Genomic DNA, 22,094 nt, shown 5'->3' with positions numbered 1-22,094 from the left:
GAAAGCAATACCGCTACTTTAGAAAAACAGAGGGATTACAGAAGTGAGTGTTGCTGTACCTGAACTTTGTAGTGAGGGATGCCATCAAAAAYTACCAAGCAGCCTAGTAACAGGTCATGTAAAACATGGTGTTGAGCATAGAGTRTGTGTGCAGTGGGCTGATAAGTGCCCACATTGTTTTTATTGGTTTTCAAACTGAGGGGATTATTTTYCTGACACTATCTGGTCCTGATCCGAGTGCTATTCAATATTCCCATTGAAGTGTGGTGTGGTAGTGTAAGAAGAGTACAAATCAGAAAAAGCTGTAACTCAGAAATACTGGGGAAGAGCTGCAAGGGCTGCTGTGGACAGCAGGAGAAACAGAACTGCTGAAACAGCCCAGGAAAATGAATGAGGTRAAACTTAGTAACAAATATAAAGGTGCTGCATTTAAGAGGGAGAAACTGCATTGTCCCAGAGTGCAACTGTGCTTCCCACTTGCAACCCAAGTTCTTAGTGGGTACAGTCTCTACCAGGCAGGTGCCATGTGGAAATAAACTCAACTCTTTGGAGCCAAGAGCCCAAATCCAGGTGAATACAGCAAAGGAWACCCATCTTCATTGGCTGCAGGAACTGTGTCATTCCCTGTGTGAAATACCATTTATCCACTGTTCTGCACAGGCATGGAGCAGAGCAGACATCCTTCCCCAAGCATACCCTGCTTTAGGATGCCACAGCTGCAGATCCACTCAGGAGGAGGATAGCAATGTCCATTGCTTGTAGACAGACTCCTGGGAAGGCTTTTCTTTCCAAACGAAGAGGCATCTTTTCTGCTAGCAGGGCTCTTGCTGTTCTTTTGGCAGTTTCAGCTGGATATGGAAAATCCAGCCCAGCTGCAGACTTTAAGACATTGTTTTAGGACAGGACCTGTCAGGAGGAATGAGGCATTTTGATGGCTTATGCGGTGACTGTCACATGTGCACAGGAGAGGCGATGTTTGCCTTTGTGCCTGCTGTCCTTTCTGTRTCTGAAAAAAGCAAGAGCCAGTGCAGTGTTTTCCTTTGGCCATTCAGCATTGAGTGTACCAATAATAGCACAGTCACACAGCCAGAGTTTAGGGGAAGGGACTGTGTCCTCTTCACAAGGGACATGGCCCTAGCGCACCGGGGATGGTGCTGCTGCTCCCATACTGAGCAGAATGTGATCAWCCTTAGCACTTTTCCCTGTTTCCCTTTACTCCTGGCATAAAGAATTGGTGCCCTTGGTATGGGAATGTAAATGTAAAAGGCCGATCAGAATTCCCATGCAAAAACTTCCTCTGGTTTAAGAGGAAAGGTTAAGTTTTTTTGACGTTCAAAAGAGTGGTGGGCTGAGGGACAGCCAGGTTCTCTCCTGTTTGTTTCTATTTCAGCTCTAGCCCATGGTAGTCATTGTGTCTAGTCGGAATCCAGCTCTGCAAAATTAAGACACCTTTCTTCCAAYAAATCAAGTGGAGGCTGAAGAAAAGCTCTTGGAAGTCAGGGAGAGATGCTTTCAGTCTGTGCAGTTTGGATAGGTTCATGGTGTAACTGATTGCATTGCAGGGGGTGTCTTGGSAAGCCCCATTGCTCTTAAATTTTGCAGTGTACAAATCCCCAAACCCCACAGATGGCCACCAAAATACACATTTTCCTGTCTCATGGGACACCTGTCCTGCTTGTACTGCATGCCCAAGGACAGAACATGTTGCCCTGACCAGTAAAGAAAGTTATTTTGGAAGATGGTAGGGCAAATTTCTCTGCTAAAACTTAACCGATATCCATGCTGMAGACCTTTAGCCAAACTCTTTGCTAAAGAACTGCCTGGTTGAGCAAATGTATGRAACCAAGTTTGTATGCAGGTGTGAGTGAGCATGAGACCTCAGAAGCCAAAATGATGAAAGTTCACCTAACCAGAAACTTTTGCCATGAAGTTTTTTCAGTGGATTTTCACTCACCACAGTTTTTTTTAAATTTCTCTGACTACTCTCAGGTTTTCATCACCATTTTCCATATATCTCCCATCTGTTCCCTCGTCATGTTTTTTCTTCAGCATTTTTAAAAGCCTGCTGCAAATCCAACAGCCTCAAGTTCATGTTGAACTTCTGAACCTACCCTGTTCAAGTGGGTGCTAAATCAGGCAGGACAAGTCAAGCCAGCTCTAATTCTGATGATAGCAATTGTGCTTTTGGAAAATAATTGACAAACATTCTGCATTTAGACAAAGCTTGTCTAAGGGAGAGAGAACGTTTGTATTCTGCAATCCTGGTCTGCAGAGAGCCTGTGTTCAAGTAGGACATTTTAATAACATCCTTCATAGACAAGTGTTTTGCTTGGAACCCTTTTTTCCTCCCTCCACTCAGACAATTGTCAGAGAAGGGACTCACAGGGAACAAAATGGAATTACATCTATTCAGAAAATTAGAACAGCCTGCATTTCTTTCTTTCTGTGCTGAATTCATTACTAGTGGGGCTATAATCTGCATTTTTTTGCCTGAAGCACACTCCCACTCTTACCTCTTCACAGCAATGCTGCTATTCTCACAGATAAACAGGTCCTCCCTGAATGGATTATAGCTTTCAGCCAAAAGCAGGCTGATGACAAGGGAAAAACAAACAAATGCATTCCCAGGGCCTGATCCAACTCTTCGGTAAGAAACTAGAGACTCTTACAGATTTCAGTGGAGTTTCTATCCAGCACTTAACAGCCCCTTTGCTGATGACTAATTGCACAGGGCCCAGGATATTTGCGATCTAAGGACTCAGCGTTGAGTACATTGTGTCTTTCCATCATCTGGCAGGTAGCTCAGGGGGATAGAGCCCATGGTCCCCCCACAGCTACTGCCAACCGGATTCAATTGAACTCGGACACGTTGGCTTTCCATGTGACAGGATTCCTTCTGCTGCCGCAAGTTTGCAAGGGTTTATGAAGCTGCGAGTTCCCGCGTGGACAAATTGATAAAAAGGAAAGATCCAAATTGCCAAAGGCATTTCCTGAAGGGAGTGGGGTAGCAAGAGGCTAAATGAGCTGAGATTGATGTTAATATTCACGCTTCCAGAAAGGGAGAGTGAGTAAAATAAGGAAATGAGGGGCAGTTGAAAGAAAAATAAGCCAGAAATATGTATGTTGAGTTAGGAAGATACTAGGGAGGAGACAAGAGAGATCTGAATTGAATGATCAGGAAATCTTGTTGGTTTTGAGGTGGAAATAGTCCTCTGAAATGACGCTGTTCCCGCAGCCCTGGTTGGGGGGGCTGCCTGCCTTCTGCGCCCGCACCAATGGATCTGTGTCACTGCTGTGCTGTTGGTACATCCCTCCATCCCGGCTGTTTAGCCAGACAGGTTCTTTTTATTTCTCCCACTCARTTCTTGTGTGCTGCTGCAGCCAGGGACCAGTGCTTTCAGTAGTAATACGCTCACTATTGCTTTGAATTAGGAGGACCTTTATCAGCCCACTGTTCCTGTAATTTACCGTGGTTTAGAGTGATAATGAGGATTTGGGTATGTAAAGAAACCCTAAAGTACACATGGAAATCAACACAAGGGAGTGTTACTCTGAGCCTTGGGCATTAGTGACTATGAATGGGTGAGTGAGTGCTTAGCACAGGAAACCAAAACAGGAGRGACAAAAGCCACACATAATCTTCCTGGGCTGGGAAATGCTGTTTATCTTATTTGTTTAAATGACTGAAGAACAGAAAGCTTTTCTTTCCTTTTGTTGCTCGGTAGCTGTGTTACAGTTTAGCCTTAGCTGTGCACAGTTGCTTGCAGACTTTGGCAGGGAAATCTTCCTGGGCTGGTCCAATGTGGGACTGGCACATGGTGGGGGCAGTCCTGGAACCRTGGGCATGAGTCCATCGCCCCACCACAGAAACCAAGAGAATCGAAGGACTCCTTTCAGTCTTATTATGTCTGAAGAACCACAAATGAAAAACAAGGGGAAGGAAAGTTCCATAAGATTAATGTTCTTTTGGGTAAAAAATGTGAAATGCTTTCTTGCCAGGGATGATTTCTAGCAACAAATGTAAACTGTGGTCGCAAATACTCCTGCCAATGCATACACACCCTTYGAGTGGACAGTGGCATAACTGCACGTGCAAGTGCACTGGTTTGCTACCAGATTCCACAGCGGTGCAAATCGTTTGTAACATTCTTGGCACTCARTTAGTGCTCCCATCTATAATTTCAGGAGCCTCATTCTAAGCCGGGGGGGAGGAAACACATCAGGCCTGTTATTTCTGCTGGCAACACTGGCACTAAAAATAACCATGTGAATGACATTGTGGAAGCTGTTTTTGAGTTTGTCAATAGATAAATTTTGACTGGACAGCAGGAATTATTTTTAAAGGATGAACTGTGTTCTGCTACGGATTGTCATTCCTAGAGAAGGRGTGAAAGCCTCATTGCCCGGGATCCTCTAAAGGAAGGATTTAGGAATGAAGAGGAGGGARCAATCTTGCATTGTGCTATGTTATTCTGAGGGATTTGGGGGTCCCTGAGMGGTGTCAGAGAAGGACAGCAATRGAAGTTTCACTTCCAYCAACCAGATGATGCAGSCTCAAGGCYRGTCTGGTTCCTGGGGCTGGCAATGGAGCTCCAGGTTCTCCCTTCAGAGGGCCAAATCCTGATACACTTTCAGCTGTGCATGGGCTGCCTGCTGCCATATGTTTCTGGCAGGAGCTGGTGTGGCCACAACACCCCCAAGCCAAGAGCATGGTTAGGCTGCTGTGATGTCACATGAACTGCTGCAGAGACCAACCAGGTAACTTGTCCTGCCCATGACAGAGGCACCTTGCTGGCCTGCAGGTGTCTGGACAGATATGTCTGCTCTCCACCCCTCCAAAGGGTTGGCATCTCCACACTGAAGTCCTGGGTAGCCCGGGCTCCAGGGTGTGAGGTGTGGGATGGGAGCCTTCAGGACATCACAGTCTGCATCTTKGAGACTTCCCTCGGGCTGTGATTTGGTCCCAGCAGGGCGTGTTGGAGTGCTTTCAGCATGTGCCACCTTGCAGAAGTCCCCAGGAGKCCAGGACACCAAGGGAAGAGAGCAGCTGTGTCCCACCCATGCCTAGTCCTGGAGATGCTTGCAGAATGGTTTTCTCAGGGGACCTGTGACCTTRTCTCTTTTTTTGGGCCTTGGTTGGAATAAACATGATTTCCAGGTCTCCAGTTCCCAAGCAGAGACAGCTGTGACAATCCTTCCCAAAGTGGGGATGGACTCGTTCTTCTCCTGCCTGCCTCCCCCAGCCCTGCCAGGGCGTTCAGCATGAGTTATTCCATTTAACGTTTTCAATTGATTGGTTAATGAGCCACTTGTTTGCCCAAGGTTACTCAGCACTATTGCCTCTGCTCATAGATTAGGTGCTGCTCTTTATTGTGCATTTCCCCATATTCTGTAGGTTGTAAGTCTGTTATGTGGGTATTAGTAAGCCACAATTACTCTGTTTAAAGGGGATAGTGGCAAGGCTATTAGATGCTAAATCAGCACTCCTAAGTTTCCTAAGTTTAGATCACCTTTGTATTTGTTTTCTTCCTGCCCACATCCCCCAAAGAGCAGAGGTGCTCCCAGCTCACCTCCCAGAGCTACAGTAGTAAAGCTGGGAGCAGTTCCTGCTCATGGGACTGAGGGTAACAGGAGGGAAGCCCAGCCAGAGAGGAAAGGGAAGGTCTGTGCTGTTTGGAAAATCTGAAAGCTCTGAGAAACAAATGAGTTCTCYATGCTTTCCTAGATGCTTTCTGGGAAAACAGAAGTCTATACCATCAAAATGGCTCATCATCCAAATACCAGCAGTGTACCCATTATGTGGGTGGGAAGAGAGAGTCAAAGAAGTCTATGCTCATTAAACCTCAGCCTCTCTGAATCTAATCAAACCTCTCCAGAAGGCAGTAATCTTTTACACTGGGGACAGTAAAATAATACTAGAGATAAGCCTAAATGCTGGTGATCAGATGTGGAGTAAATTTATTACGATGAAGATTTACCATATCTAGCTGGATGCTTTGTRAGGCGGTTCAAACAGTCACTTTGAACTGCCTTGCATCTTCTCAGGTACTCTTGGGAGAGACTTACAGGCAAATTTGCAAATTAAATCAATGAGGAATTTTTCAATTGAAGATGAGGACATGGGGGATGACAAAGACTGATGAAAGCAGTAGGAGGAATATACCCATGTTCTGAGATGTTTGCAGAAGCGGTCGCTTCCCAGCATAATGGGCAAACACATTTACACATCCATTTAACGTGGCTCTGCTCTCTGTGTCTACTGGAAAGCCAGTGGTGGCTGAAGCTCAGTGAGTCTGCACAGCCAGGGGCAGCTCTTGCACCATGGCACTGCTGCCTCTGTGGGTCCTGGTGGCCCCCAGGCAGGAGGGGATGGGGAAGGTGCCAGGCGTGCTCTCCATGGCTGTCCCCAGAGCATCGCTTCCCGGCAATGTCCGCTTTGGTTCTTGGTAGTGCAGTGCTCCTGGGGCTCCCATTAACAAAGAATGGGCCTGGGAAGGAGAACTGAAGTGCTGGTCTGGCTCTAAGCCAGGCTTTCAGATGGAAGAGAGTGCCTGGCCTGGGTACTCCAGATACTTGATTCTTGATCACTCCTTTCTGTGCTGGCAGGAGCTGCTGTGCCAAAAGCTGACATGAAGCTCTAGGAAAGTGSAGGGACCCGTACCTTACCCAGTGAGGGTGTGAGAGGTGTGCTTCAGGCACAAGGGCACCCTACAGATCCCATCAGGGTGGCTGACTCACCCAGGGATTCAGGGGAGCTTGTCTGCTTTGTGCCAGTGGCCAGCCCTTGGTCTGCTGATTTTACAGGAATTCTCCTGGTTACAGCCCTGTCCTTTTCTCCTGCTGTCACTGGGAGGTCACAGGACAGCCCTTGGATCTGTTTACAAAGTGCCTGCTCACTCTGCAGAGCAAGGACAAATAATTATTTGTGGTCTTTTGGCAGTGGGTGCATTCACTGTGGCACATGTTTGTACTCTACTGTCAGCACCCTAGCTCCCAGTTCCACCCAGTGCCCCAGCAGCCTCACACAAGGGCACTGACTGCCTGTCCCAGCTCAGAGAGACAGGAGAGACACACAGGAGAGACACACAGAGGGTCCCCAGGGCAGGGACCTCTGTGCCAGGAAATGCTGTGGGGCACTGAGGATGCCCAAGATCTTCAAATCCTCTTTCAAACAGTGTTGTGTTGGAATAGCTTGRCTGAAAAGCTTAGAGAAACACTGGGAAAACTGTCCCTTCATCTTTCCCATGGCAATTTTAGGTGAGGGACTCAAATCTGAGGCAGGGCATTCTCCCATTGCTACAGGATCTGGATGCATGYGCTGAGTTAGGCCACTCAAGGTCTTGTCCCCCCACCAGTATTTTCTAAACATCAGCTGCATTTGAGAACCCCTGAAGGGCTGTTTGAATCATTGTGGCAGGTGTCAGGGGAAAGCTGTAAAAGCTGTGCATTTGTCTTCTCTTCAGATAACCTGTTCTCTGAGTACAAGTGTAGAAGTTATGATTCAAATATATCCAAATGCATGTAATTAATCACAAGTGCAACATACCTCCTTCCTGCTGTGAAATCTTATTAGCAGTGTGGGCAGAATCCTAAAATACCGTATCTGCCAGGTTTCAGCTCCAAGTCTTCAGCTTGGAAAGCCTCAGTGAGCAGATCTGAGCAGCCAGGCTGGGAGAGCTCAGAGCYACAACCTGGTGTTGCTGGGCACAGRGGCCAAAGAAAGCTCTCWCCACCTCTGTTTGGGGGGGAACCTACCCTCTGTCAGAGCCACACTTCAGCTGCAGGCACTGTAAATACAGACAGCAGAAACTYTGCAGCCCTGTTACAAGAAATGGCACAATTATACAAGCAAGKTTTGGGTTTGTGCTGCCTGCAGCAGCAGGAGCGACAGAGGCCAAACTGCTGTTCCTCCACCCAAGACTTGTTTCTCGTCTACACCAGATGTCCCATTTTGATTGCAGAATTTTCCATTGATGGGGGATCCATTGCAGCTTTCAGGGATTTTTCCCAGCAGTCAGWTGCTCTCCCTCGGCCTGCGATCTGTGGGGTGTGGTGTGGTGCTTGATTACATCCTCTAACAGAAAGGCAGCACGTTGCAGAACTGGGAACACCATGACTCAAAAATCTCTGAGCTGAGATTAGTGGAGGCTAATGTCAGCTTGGCAGCACACCCAGGGGCTTGTGGCAAGCACACTGCTCGGAGATGGAGCCTTTGAGCTGTAATCGTGCCAGGGAGGATGGACAGGATACGAGGAATGCCATAATCGCTCTTTCCAGAATTGGTTCCTTCTCAGCTTAACACATTGAAACATCAAAAGTACTAAAAAAMCCCCATCTGCCACCAGACCTAATCAAACACATCAATTATTGCTTCAGAAAGACAGTTGCTGCTAGATTTGATATCCCAAAAAAGCAAAGCTGCTTTAAAGCATCTTTTTATTTCAGCTGAGTGTTTTCATGACAGCACACAATTCCTAATGAGCACTAATACAGCTAGGACACACAGAAAAATATGTCAATTGTGCAAAGATCAGCTCTAGACACAGAAGAGGAACTCTGAATCCCTCATGGATTTCAGTAGAATGAGGGGCTTTGGAAGCTAGGTTTGTTGCATGAGGGCACAGAACCAGGTACATTCTACCAAAATCTTGCTTTGATGCACTCAGCCATACATTGATTCTTAATGTCTGGGTAAAATACAYAGGGTTTCTCTTCTTATTGTGGGTTTTGATGGTGGTACTGGAGTCTGAGGATGAAATGCACAGAGCAATGAAGAGACTGTGCATGTCTCTTGTTTCCTCTATTGTCCACAGAATATTTGGTTATGGAGAGCAACATCTGAAAAGGTTTTGAAAGGCAAAGTCACCTTGCAGCTATCAAAACACTTCAGATGAGGCAGATGGGGAACCAAAAATATTATTTATGTTTGGGCAGTAAAACTGACATTGAACCCATTTGCCTCATTTTTCAGGCTTTGATGATAGTTAATGACAGCTTACAGAAGTTGTAAGTGATCTAAAAAAGCCATAAAAAGCTGCTTTGTGCCCTTGTTCAGGGGATGAATTTAACAAAACCATTATGGGGCTTTAAAACACTATTTTGACTTTCTAGAACCAGCTGTGGGATGATCCAGCTGCAGTTGGATCCCCCTTGCATCTAAGAGAACATTTAAGAGGATTAATCCCAATAATTTTAATTCAACAAAATGACCTTATGTAACATTACCGAGGAATTAATGAGAATTCTCTCATGTGGGTCATCACCAGCCCGGTGGATTTTTTTTTCCCTGAGGGATCTCATTGGTCTCAGGCAGAGCRTGGACAAAGTAGATTGACTATGTAGCACATTGCATGGGATGAGAAGATAAGTCACTTGGAGCAAGAACACTTTTTCTTTCGCTGAATTATTATTCGGGAATGCTCAAAAAAGAATGCAGCTGTCAGCCTCCACTGGTGCTATTTGAAACCCTTTTGGCTCCAAGGCTTTTTCCACAGAAAAAATGCAATCTCATCTAATGCAAATGCTGCTGCAGGAATCTGTGTAGTCCAGCTGCCTTCTTTTAATCAAAAAAAGTCCTGATCTAATTGTTTTTGACTGTGTTTCTTTGCTGTTCTTACTGAGCCGAGCAGGATGCATATTAAAGCTAATTAGGTACATGTAAGGTATTCAATATTTGATCTTAATATTAAGGGCCCCAGGAGAGGGCACATTATCAAAGTTAACCAACTGCAAATTTTAGTAAAACTGAAGTRTGCCAGTGGCCTGACATTGCGTAAAACCCAAGTCTGTGCTGCTCCCGGCTTGGTGCAGGACATGGGGGTTGGRGCAGCCTCCACCTGTGCCCCTACTTCCACCCTTTGCTTCCCTTCTGGTCAGAGGCACATTTCAGGAGCACAGTAAACTGATTCAGAGCAGGAAAAAGAGGGTCTTTGTGTCTCTTCTGGATTAGAAAGTGTGATGGATTTTTCTTCCCCTGACTATACCTCTATACTGCCATCCCCTATCTTGTCATAGGGGAAGGGTCTGAGGTTTGGRCTGGGGACTGAGCCAGGCACTGAATCCCTGCAGTTCCATGCCAGGAGTCAGATCCTGAGCCTGCGTACATCAATGTACCTTCCTCAGCTAGCCCTCAGCCTGACCCTCACCAGAACCTGCAGCTCCCAAGRAAGGAGGAGYTCATTTACAGTCATTAGCACTTGGRASCAGGATAGTGCATCTGGGTACAGGGCGACTCCAGGGACCAGTGGCCAGCGATCTCTGCCAGAAAAAAAACTCATTAGGGTGCCTCAGGTGGGTAAAAGCACTGGTATGGTTGACTGTGCACAATTAGGCTTAGTGTGAGTAATGCTTATTGTCATGGGTAAACATGGGACAAGAGCAAATGGCCTCAAGTTGAACCAGGAGAGGTTTTTAAATTGGATATTGAGAGAAATTGGAGGGGTTGTCAAGATGGAACAGGCTGGCCATGAAAGTGGCAGAGTCACCGTCCCTGGATGCATTTAAAACACACATACATGTAGATGTAGATGTAGATGTAGATGTAGATGTAGATGTAGATGTAGATGTAGATGTAGATGTAGATGTAGATGTAGATGTAGATGTAGATGTGACACTTAGAGACCTGGTTTATTGGTGGACTTGGCAATGTTGAGGTAAGGGTTGGGGTGATGATCTGAGGTATTTTCCAAGCTAAACCATTCTATGATTTTCCTGACTTTGTAGTGGTAAATTTCAAAGGATGACTACGTCCTGATTGTGTTGGGTGGAGTATTAACACAGTAGCTGGCTCTGCTCTGCCTGCTCAGCGTTGCCTTCTTTTGAAGTATCAGAACTGGTGTCTTTCATTCATCAACACTAATTAATTACTTTCAGGATGCAGTAGACTGTTTACGCTCTTGAAATTGTTTTATACACACACTTAAAAACAAAGTATTTCACTCCACTGCTTCCTGTTGAAAATGTAAATGCTGAAACAGTCATCACTCTGCAGAGATGGAAAGGTCATTGGTGCATCCCAAATGTGGGGTGAAAAAGCCAACCCAACACCCCAGTCCGATGAAGGACACATGGCAGGAACCTCAGTATGCAGTCCAGGAAAACATCTGTCATCTCAGCTACAGCACTGAGCCGAAGCAGGGATCACCCCTCAAGACAGCCCAAAGCCAAAATTAGGCATTGATGTAGAACTCAATTAAAAATAATAATAATAATTAAAAGAAGACTGAGAGCTGCTTCCAAACAGCCATGGGGCTGCAGGGACGCAGCACCATGTTGGGAGTGCTGTACATGTTTCTGGTTTAGGGCTGTATTAAACTGGAAATAAAGGGTATTCTGCAAATATTTTATACACCTGAAGCAATCTGAAGTCAAAGGTTTTGGGGACAATGAWGTATCTGACCCCTGTATGTCTGGAAAACTGATGAATGTTAGCTTATTAGCTGTTTATCTACAGACAAAATAAGATGGTGGCAACGTCAATTCAGAGCAGACACAAGAGAGTTTCTTAAAACATCATCTTCAARCTTTTTGGCCAGCAGTTGAGGTGCAGAAGCTCCTTGCTAGCTTTAAAGAGAGGCCGTGAAGGCATCAGAGAGACTTACAGGCATTAGGCACAAATTGAACTGCCTTAGAGGAGCAAGAATGCTTCTGCCTTGGACAGATCTGTGCAACTTCTGCAACTGATTTGAGTGAGCTCGGCCATTCCCAGGGCTGTAGATTTTGGCAGCATTTCAATTGCCTGATGGATTTGCTTATTTTTTAACGTGAACCATCTGGTTAGTTAGAATAATATCTTCACATGCAAGAAATACTTTGGCGGAAAGAATTCAGTTTTGAGTGACCCAGAGTTATTTCCTCCAGAAAGGAGATTTTCTCCAGCTGGGTGTCTATCACAGGGCTCCATCAATATTTCCTGGACCAGTGTTAAAAGTCCAGGTTGAAAAAATTACGCTTTTTAAAATGAGCTCCATTTGCATTTTTTAGATGACCCTGCCTAAGGAAATTGTTTTTCTTTTTAAAGAAAGGGCATGTAGGCAAACAGTCATCTTCATTTTCATCTCGGAGAATTTCTTGTGTGAATAGGATGTACAAYATGGCATTCTAGCGCAGCTGGGGGGAAGAAGAATGAGAGTTTTGAGAGATTTGCACCCTGTCACGGAGGTCTGAACTGTGCCTTTGCAGTCTTTGAACACAAGGTCATGGGCATCTGCGTTGATTTAGTTTAACATAATCCAGGAGTTTTTAATCGCATTTCAGGCTATTAAACGAGTGAGAAGAGAATCACTGGAATTTAGCTTCATAACTCCCCTGTAAACAAAGTTTTTAGCCTCATATCAAGATAAAAATAAATTTAAAGTAGCTGATTAGCAGGAGATTTTCCATCAGAATTTGATCATCCTCCTCTCTACATATTAAAGTCAGATCTTTGTGCTATTTTTCCCHGTTTGCAAACAGATACTGCAGGGTTCAGAATTAGATTTTTTTTCTTTTGACTCCACCTCTGCCCAGCCCCASCATCATAACCTGCCTGATTTTGGGCAGGAGACCGGAAAGATTATTCTTGAAAGAAAAAGAGGGGAAGAAGGGAGGGGAAGAAAATCAGAAAAGTTTGCTAAGCAAAAATAGATTTTGTGATGTGTGTTTGTTCCAAGATTCTCCATCTAAAACGCACCTTGGGTCAGTCTAAACATGAATGTACTAATGGAACTGTTAGCAGCCTGAGCAAAAATGTGTCTGTGGGCGAATGCTCAGTTGTCCCTTCCACWCCACCTCCTTTCTGCCCTTCTGGGTCACGTCCTCCCTTTTAAGCAGCACTTTACACCCATCAGCATCACTTCTTGAACTTTGCATTGTCTGGAAGGTTTTCCCTGCCCACAGTGTCATGTGGACCTGGAGCAGTCCYGAGCCCTGAGCTTTCCTGAGGTGGAAAAGGTGCTGCTGAGGAACCCAGAGCCACCCRGGCTGCAGGGGAGTCGCAGGTGTCACATTGGGTGGTGCCACTGCCAGCCCAAACCAGCCCAGGGTCCCAGAGCCCCAAGAGCTGAAACTCATCGCCAAGGCACAAGGCAATTTGTCCAGATGAAGGTGAGGAGCAGGTCTGCTTTTATAGGAACTGGACCCTTCATTTGTAAGGTATTGCTTGTGATACACTTAGAGTGTAATAATTTCCTGGTGATTTCTTGCCTGGTTTTATTCAAGCAAATCGCTGTAATTGTAGGGATGTGCATTGATACAGGAAAACCTTATTCAGCTGGAAACATCATGGTGATTGAAAGTAAATCATCTTAGGTAAAACAGAAACAGTATGGGTTTTATTTTCTCTGGTAGGCAGTTGGAAGTTCGGAAGTATGTCTTTCACAGTGGCAGACAGTTGGAAGCCACACAAGGTTCCCCGAATTTTGCAGGAAATATTTCAGCGGCACTGGCTTGAGGTTTTGGAGACAAGACAGGGCAGTGTCAGTGCATGTGAAGCTGTGAAAGGGATGGAGGATGCTGAGCACTGGAASCAAGAAGTTATGCAGGGATGTCCACAGATCTCAACTGCTGAACATGCCATTCCCTCTTTCTGGCACAGGAAGGACAAGTTTAGTAAGATTAAATGTCTTCAGGTCAGCCATGTTTAAGGAAATTCTTAGTACATACTTATAGGCGCCATCTCAGAAATACAAACACTTCTCCTTGAGAGCTCTTGGAGGGCAGGTGAGGCACCAGAAGACAGGGAAAAAATGTAAACATGGTGCCTATCTCTAAATATAGAGAAAAGAGGAGTAAGAATTATAGACCAGTCAACTTCTAGAAGCTTTCAAGAGAATTGAGCTATCAATCATATAATTTGCAACCACCTAGGAGATAAAAAGGGAGATGAGTGACATGCAGCATGGATTATACAAAAATGAGGCATGTTAAACTAGTCTCATTTGATTTCTCAGCAGGAGTAGGAGAGGAATAGTTGGTGCCATATCTGGATTTTGGGAAAGGTTTGTCAGAGTCCCACTGGATTTTTATAAAGTGACYGGGTAAAATAGTCCAGATAAAACTRCTACAGGTCCTATACAAAAATGGATGAGTAGCACAAGTCATTCCCAGAGTATACAGTTATCAGTGGCTTATGGTCAGAGCAGAGGACTCTTTCCGCCAGGACTCCACTGGGGTCTGTGTCAAGTTCCTTCTAAATGTCCATCAGTAAAAAATGAACGGAAATACATCGTTACCTGTGGCAGTGATATGGAGTTCGGGGAGGTGCTTCAGCACATCAGAGGATAAATTTTACAGCTTCAGATGGTCTTGGCAGACTGGGGAGGTGAGGACTGGSTCTAGTCCGGGCCTCAAAGAGGAAGAGGAGGACCTGCTTGGAGAAGGTGTAGGGAAGTGTCAGCGTGTTCACTAAACCTGGCTCAGGTTGGAAGGGCTGGAAGGAAAGCACCAGAATGGCTTGGCTGGAACTGAAGAATGGGAATGATGATGACTGGAGCCCCTGCTCCGGGAAGTTTTCAGAATGATAGACGAGTATTTCCCCCTGGAGTGACCTGAGCAACTGGCTCCTGGTGGGATCAGCCCCGGCTGAGATCCAGCCCTGCTGCACTGGAGCTGTCGTGGGCTTTGTTCAGAGCCGCTGTTCCACAACCGCTGGGGCCGTGCGTGTCAGCAGGGACAGCAGCAAAATCATCCTGGGCTTTGCCTTCCTAATGCAGTCCTTGTGTAGTGAAAGGCTGAAGGCACGTAAGTGCTTTGTTGAACAGAAGCCAAAGCAAGCTGCTACGCAGAATGCACCCCCTGTTTCCAAGTATTTCATTTATTTTGTAATTAAGCAGTAATTGCTGAGGCACTGGGCACTTCTTCAGGATTAATGACTTGCTGGGGGATGGCAGAAGATCTGATCTGCGGTGGAACCATTTTCTCCAGCAAATACCTGCCTGTTACTGCCATTCTGAAATAAGTGCAACARCACAACATGCTAACATATGGGTCTTGCTGTTAGCAGCTGAGGGATGGGGAGCAGGCGTTAATGGGTACCTTAGGCAATCAGGTTGCTTCAGTTGTCTCTCACCATTCCATTCAGAGCACAGTGTTTTATTAGTCACTTGGTGAATGAAATGGCTTTTTAATTGCTCAGAATCACTTTTTAAAATTGCAACACTCTCTCCCCCCTCCACAGCCCCTAGGGATCCTCTTAAATCCCATTTTTTCCTTTGCCCTGGAGAGAACCAGTTCTAGTGTGGCAAAGAGGAACTGCCTGCAGCAGTTTCCTTTGTAATTTGGAYACTGGGAAAAATGTAAGCCATTTAGGAAACAGGATTCATAATTTTGGTGCTGAAAATGCTCTGCTCCCATAATTAGCAAGTTGCTTAAGGAACAGCTCACCCTGCCTAAACTGTTAAAGACTTCACAGTCTTGACATGCTGCTCCCTTCTGTTACATCTGTATATTTTTAATGGCCACAGCCCACTACAGCACTGAACCCTCACTGCTTTTCGTGTCCTGTGGCACCAGGAGCTGGCTCAAGCCATGTCCCATAGCAATGTATSTCCCAGGAGTCGTGTTGCAGCTTTWAATCTCCTCTAGGCACTAMAGCACRGTAACAGGCAGAAAGAAAGRTGTATCCAGARCAGKGGRGCTCTGCTGCCCCACCTCCKTCCCCACCACTCRAATGCTGCTGTTCCAAACCTCACCACAAGCACTGGATTCTTGCAAAATAAAAGCTGCAGAGTACAAGATCTGCTGTTGCCCATAACTCAATCAAAATCAGGACTAGCTGTAGGAATTTTTTGGTAAATTGGCAAGTCTGGATTTACTAAGTCAGAAAGGTTTTCATCCACCACTGTTCTCCTCAGCTTTGGTGAGGGGAGCCAGCAGCCCCTTGTGCTGTTTCCAGCACACCAGCATCATTTGCCTTTGGTGGAGGGTACCTGCTCTGCCCAGTTCCTCAGATMAGTAGCTTAAAAATTTCCTGGTCACCAGATGATTTGAATTATTGTCCTTCTGAGGCTGTCTTTGCTTTTAGTCATGTTTTTCCAGGACTCGGGGGTTGTTGAGCAGCTCCTCCCAGGAGCTCAGTGTGCAGTGTTGAGTAAGCAAAGGTTGTGGTAGGGACAGCAGAGTGTCAGTCACTTGTGTTAGRAAATCTTTGTGAGAGCTTTGCATCAGGGGAAGGGGATCTCTGTCTTGGTCAGCATTTCTACCAGCCTTGTTCTTTGTGTAGTCATCTGTTAATAGCMCTGGGCTGGCATCCAGCCCCGTTCCCCATCCCAGCTCTGTATCTGTTGCAAGCTGATGGTGTGAGCTGGTGCTCTCTCTGTCCCAGGGGGTGCCAGCGCTTGTCAGGACCTTTGATGGTGTGTATCTGATTTTAAAAATAAAGGAATCAAAAAACCTTATTACTGAAAGGGTGCTATGTTTTATCAGGGACCAGATCGTTTACGGAAGGACTCTCTGTTGTCCAGTGAACATCTGAAGATGAGCAAACAAGGATTTCATTTTAGCTAAGCAGATCATCCTCTATTCCGASATTTAAGACAGGATCATAACTTATGTGTTCACTGGGAAGAAYTATTGTCAAAAACAATTACCTCTGTAAATCCTAGCTGTTTTGTAGACACGTCCAGGCTTAGTTCTGGAGTTACTTAGGCATGAATAAATTACAGGGGTCAGTCTTGTGACCTRAGCAAAGGTTTGCAATAACTTGCTCCATCAAATAGTTCCTTTGCAGAGTTTAATAGAGATCYACGCACAGAGCATCCAGCATGCAGAGCTGGTAGGACTGTGGGTCTCATTCCCCTATTGCCTTGGATAGGGATAACAACGTGTCTTGAGGCAAAAAAAAAATCTCAGCATTTTTTCCTAAAGGAGAGAGAAGCAACAGGGAGGAAAGGTGGAGGGTTGTCCACAGACAAATACTTCAACTATTACATAACTGAGACACTTTGCCCCTCCATGYCTGAGTTCCCATGTGTACAGGGGTATTTTGACTCTGGTTCCTTTTGTAAGGTACCCCAGGAGTTGCTATTACTAAAAGGACTTGACAAAAGTGAAGGGGTTTCTATCACTTGTTTCAGTGGTTAAGGTCCAGTCTGGTGGTCATTTGTACACACTGAACATATTTCCACAGACCTTGACTGGGAAGGTAACGTAGGACCCGAAAATCKCCTTCCCCTGTGACTGCTGAGSRTGAGAACASGAGGTGCTCCAGGCTCCAGTGTTCRCAGTTCATTTGGGAGGGAGGTACCATATGCACCAACTGTGCACAAAACCTTCTTGATAGAGAGCAAAAGGGATGCTAATTCCAGCACTGGGCTCAGACACACTACTGGTGAACAACCAGAAARGTTTAAAAAGAAATGCTGACTAAATTAAGCAAATCAAGCCAGCAGATGTGCTCTTCASAAGAGCACAGCTGTCTTTTAAATGTCTCTCCTATTGAAATTCCATTCTCAAGAGTTTTTTTATCCTTTGCATTTTCTTCAGGATCATCCATGAGGATGGCTTCTCTGGAGAAGACGTGAAGCAGTACAAGCCAGTGGTGTACAGCAACACTATACAGTCACTGGCAGCTATTGTCCGTGCCATGGATACCTTGGGCATTGAGTACGGTGATAAGGAACGACGGGTAAGTGAAAATCACACTGCTTGGGTACAGACAACAGAGCACAGCGACTCCAGAGCATGAACAGGAGGCATTTGCACAATCTCAATGCTTTGGAGGGATAAGAGGGAGGGGAGAAAATTTACATCACTGTTGTGTGCCTATTGCACTGTTTGTACGCCTATGGCAGTTTGTGCAACAGAGGCACAGTTGCATGTGAAGTGCCATTTGTACACCTACACTAGGAAATGTAGGCCTAGGGACCACGGTGTCACAATCTGTCATGCCCTGGCACTAGTCAGGCCAGGGCAGAAAAATAATTTGTATCTAGGAACAGCCTAGACAGAGCTACTGGTAGATTTGAGGAAGCAGTGAGAACATGCATCCTGTCTCCTGTGCATGTGCTGGACACACAGGCTGCATAAATGATGGATCAGGGAGAAATCTTGCTGCCATTCGAAGCCCTTCCACCAGCCTGCTAATGTAGGAAAGCTTTTAGGATTAACTTGATGGGGGCTTGTCTGTCTTCTACTCACACATCTCCCATTTACGTGTGGCCAAACAGCAATTTCACTTGCAAACARGGGGATGTGTTACTTCAGTGAGGTTGGTATGGACAGGCTCTTAGGCAGCAGCATTGGCATGTGTCTTATCAGAGCAGCTCTGTGATGCCTGGCAGCCTTCTCGTGCCACACACCTAGGCCAGCCTGTCCTTTTACAGTTGCTGCTCTGTGATTACTTTCATCAACTCCCTATTTTTAAACAGTGGCTCCTCTGTGAGATGCCCCTGYCAGCCTCTACCTTGCCTTTCTTGCATTTCTGGCTCAGACCAAGCCCACACAGAGGAACTCAGACTCCTAGAGAAGAGTCAAAACCACCCTTTTTGCATGCTGCAATCCCAGAGAAAGTAAAACTAYTTGATTTCACTGGAAATAAAATATTTCAGATTAAAGACCTGGTAAAGGCAAAGTCCTRTATGCCACTGAGTTTGTCATGACTATTTTTGGTAGCTATCAAATGACAGATGTACAACATACTCCAAACTCCTTATCTGAGGGTTGATAATAAAAGCATTCACTAGAAGGGATGCCAAAATCCTGCTGTGGGGTTGCTGTATGAAGAAGTACCTTCTTTCTCCCAGTCGCAAAGAGGCACTTTGATTTCTTTGCATCTGGGGATTTTCCCATAGGAACTCTAAATCCTGGAGACATTTCCATCCCAAACTGTGGAGATGATACCATAATGGTGTTCTTGTGAGCTTGCCGAGAACTAATGCTGATGGCTTTCGAACTGAATACATTAATCTGTTGATTACTTGGTGACTCAGCTCTCAGCAAGGCAACGTATCTCACTCAGCTAAAAACCTATGCCTAGGAAAACAGAAACAAATCATTCTCCATGTCTGATAAACAGTCTGTGGCAGACAGATTTAAAATGTAAAATTTCTTTTTTTTTTTTTTAAACGCCTGAAGTCCTAATTTGAGGAGGGAAAACTCGTCACTGCTTTAGTGCCAGGCCTGGCACAGTACAGGGTGTGGAGGAGGAGAGCTATTATCAGGACTGCCAGGAACGAGAGGTGGAGTACTGGGCTGTACAAAATGTTGTGTCCRTTCATATTCCTATGGAAAAGATGCCAAATGTTCCTAGGGTTGTACGATAACTCAGGCTGGAGAGGAGCTGAGGAGGTGTCGAGSCCAACCCCTGCTCAGGTAAAGTCTGAGGTCAAACCAGGTTTTTCAGGGCTCTACCCAGTGGGGTCTGAAATCATTCAAGGATGGAGACTGCACACCCTCTTTGGGCAGCCTGCTCCACTGCTCTTACAGTCCTCGTGATGAAAAGGTTTCTCCTTATGTCTGGTGTGAAGCACTGTTGTTTCAATTTATGCTTTATGGCAGTAGGGATCTTGTGTTATGCTTTGCAAAGTAAAATGCAAGATAGATTAAGTTCTCCCCAGCCTTGTTTCTCCTAAGAGATGCAGTTCTGGAGGAATTACTCCTGTCTTACAATGCTGTCATGCTGACTGTGTCACACAAGCCTGCCACAAACCCCTATAAACCAAACCAATGTCTGGGAGGACAATTCAGGTTTTCTGTCCCCTTTGTAGATGGCACAAATATTTCTTCATCCAGCAGCAAAAKGGAAAGGAAACCCAGGCTCTCAGGCTGTGATCTTCCACTCCTTTCTCTTAGGCATGGAAAGTTACTGGTATTAGTATGAAATAGTATTTATTTTAATCTTACAAAGAAGCACATGGCTTCTGCTACCCTGCTTTTGTTATTAATGCACAGCTGCTATAAAGAGAGGCCATTAAACAGGCGATTTGTTGAGTATTATGCTRCGTGGTTCATCCCTTTTCAGGCAAAGCTTTTCTATTTTAAAAGTCATTCTTCMGCCAAGGGTTTCCAATGCAAATCTTTTAGTGGGGGATTTTCCCCTACTCATCACTTAAGCCCCCAAAAGAAGGGAGCTCAGGAAGGGGAGCCTGGGCTGTGGCTGCTTGAGCCTGATTCAGCAGCAGGGAAGGAGGGGACATGGGCCTGGGACAGGTTTTCCCCAGGGACCATTTGGCTTTTACTTCTTCCCACATCCCACTTTCTAAGAGATKAATCTGTACCTGTATCCCTTCCAAATGGCATCCTGACCATGTTCAAAACGAAAAAAACCTCCCCTACTTAATAGATGCTTGTTGTTATTGAGAGAAAATAGCCAAATCCTCTCATTGTTCTCATTTTTCTCCTGCCCATAATTGTGCCTCCGGTATTTAGTCTCATAGAAGTGAAAAGACTGGGGGAAGACTAAACCGCCTTGCTTTTGGCGGTCAAAGTGGGATCAGTGTAGGAAATAGGACCTAAAAAGACAAAATAAATCACAAAAAGCAGATGCATCAGGCCTTGCTGACCCTCTCTGCTGATAAGGACTTGTCCCCAGGTTGAGAATAAAACAGTCTGTGTCTAGGATTTCACTTTTATGCCTTGTCCAGGGCCGCGGATTTTCACACAGCTGTGCCTGCTCACAGGTTCATGGTCTGTGGGCAGCACCCAGGCCCTTGTTCCCTGTCCTTCAGCACAGCAGGCAGGAGCACATCCTGCCAGCTCAGGGCACGGTGTCACTGCACGCAGCACGGAAGGTCAGGCTGAAACTGCAGAAACGCTGTGCAAGTGCAAAGTCACAAATCCTTTACGTGTTACAAGAGGGCGGGCGGAAAAGGAGCAGTCGGTGAGGAGACAGGAGGCAGCTGCAGGAGCARTGGCATCCGTGGGTGTTGCTCATCTCCAGGGCCACCACTGCCCTGGGTCTGGATCCCTGACAAGCCAAGGGGTTACAYGCAGGAAGAGAGGCAGAGGCTTAGTCTCGCCTGCCTACTCAGAACTCTCCAGCTGGTCTGTAGGGCACTACTCAGYCCTTACCTTGATAATCAGATTAACAGGCAGGAAAGAGTCGGGCTGTAACATGCAGCCTGTGGATTAAATGGTCCTCCAAAGTGCAAATGTATTAATAAAACAAGCTCCTCACTGATTCCATTTCAGTGTACTCAGGCAGAGCAAATGGGAAATGGAGGTTTGAAACMGGGAATCTAGAAGTTAGTCCAAGTGTTTGGAAAGGATCAAGCAGGAAGGGCAGGATAAGGATGGATTTTCATATCTCTGTTTGAAGAACTGGTTCCAAAGTCTGGCTTCAGAAACCTCAGCCAGAAGAAGCATGACGTCTCTTCCTCTATGGGTCAATGCTGATCCCAGAAGCTGCTTGGAAATGCAGACTTGTAATCCCACTCGGGTGGAATGCCAGAGCTGCAGCCAGGCTGGGAGGCCTGGGGGGTGTCTTCAGGTTGGCCTGGTCCCAGACTGCGGTGGGCATCCTGCCCCGTACAGGCTGGTGTGAAAGCAGCTGTGGAGCATGCTCATTTTTTCATAAACCAGACAGAAACAGGCTGAAATTGTTCAGAAATTACTCAACTGAGAATCCAAATATCAGTTGCATGGCCCAGATCCAAGTGTCTGAGGCGACAGGTCACAGGTTTAGTGCCTGAGGTCCGGAGGTTGCAGGCAGTGACCTTCACACTGAACTTTTTCCCAGTGTGAGTCTGGACATGTCTCTGCTTCAGCTATGAAAGGGRAAACTAAAAAGCTGCTAAAATGTTAAAATATTTCCATAGGCACTTTTTTTCTTTTGGACTTTGTAGCAAAATATGTCTGTGGTGACCTTCTGCTGTGTACAATGTGCAACTCCTGTACTGTGAGCCAAACAAAGATGTGTTGGGACATTTTAAAATACTGACTAGCAGCTTTAAAGAAAACTTTCTGTAGTGTAAWTGAACAGCCCACCCGGGGTGGCTGGCAAAGAGGTCTGCGTCAAATCTGCTTCTAAACAGAGAGATGCCTGTAGAAACCTGGTTCCTGAARCCCCTTCACCTCTGCGTGTGCCAAAAGGGGATTTAGGAGCTGCCCTCCTTCCTCTCATTCTTGCTTGGCAGGAGCAAAGTCACAGCCACTGTCACCTGCTGCCTTCCAGGCACTGG

General features: G+C 45.8%; 1 protein-coding gene across 2 annotated transcripts in view; it reads left to right on the top strand.

Annotated features, from left to right (window-relative positions):
* GNAO1 (G protein subunit alpha o1) overlaps positions 1 to 22,094 on the top strand; it is a 137,927-nt gene that overhangs the window by 30,432 nt on the left and 85,401 nt on the right. For both annotated transcript variants that reach the window (XM_057364566.1, XM_057364565.1), the window contains exon 3: positions 17,461 to 17,602. In XM_057364566.1, coding sequence (XP_057220549.1) covers positions 17,461 to 17,602 — 142 coding nt within the window. The remainder of the gene's footprint in view (positions 1 to 17,460; positions 17,603 to 22,094) is intronic.

Source organism: Malurus melanocephalus, unplaced genomic scaffold (assembly GCF_030028575.1).
Source record: "Malurus melanocephalus ecotype Western Australia unplaced genomic scaffold, MMel_1.1 scaffold_40, whole genome shotgun sequence".
Taxonomy (NCBI): Eukaryota; Metazoa; Chordata; class Aves; order Passeriformes; family Maluridae; genus Malurus; species Malurus melanocephalus.
This window is presented reverse-complemented; position numbering and strand designations above follow the sequence as displayed.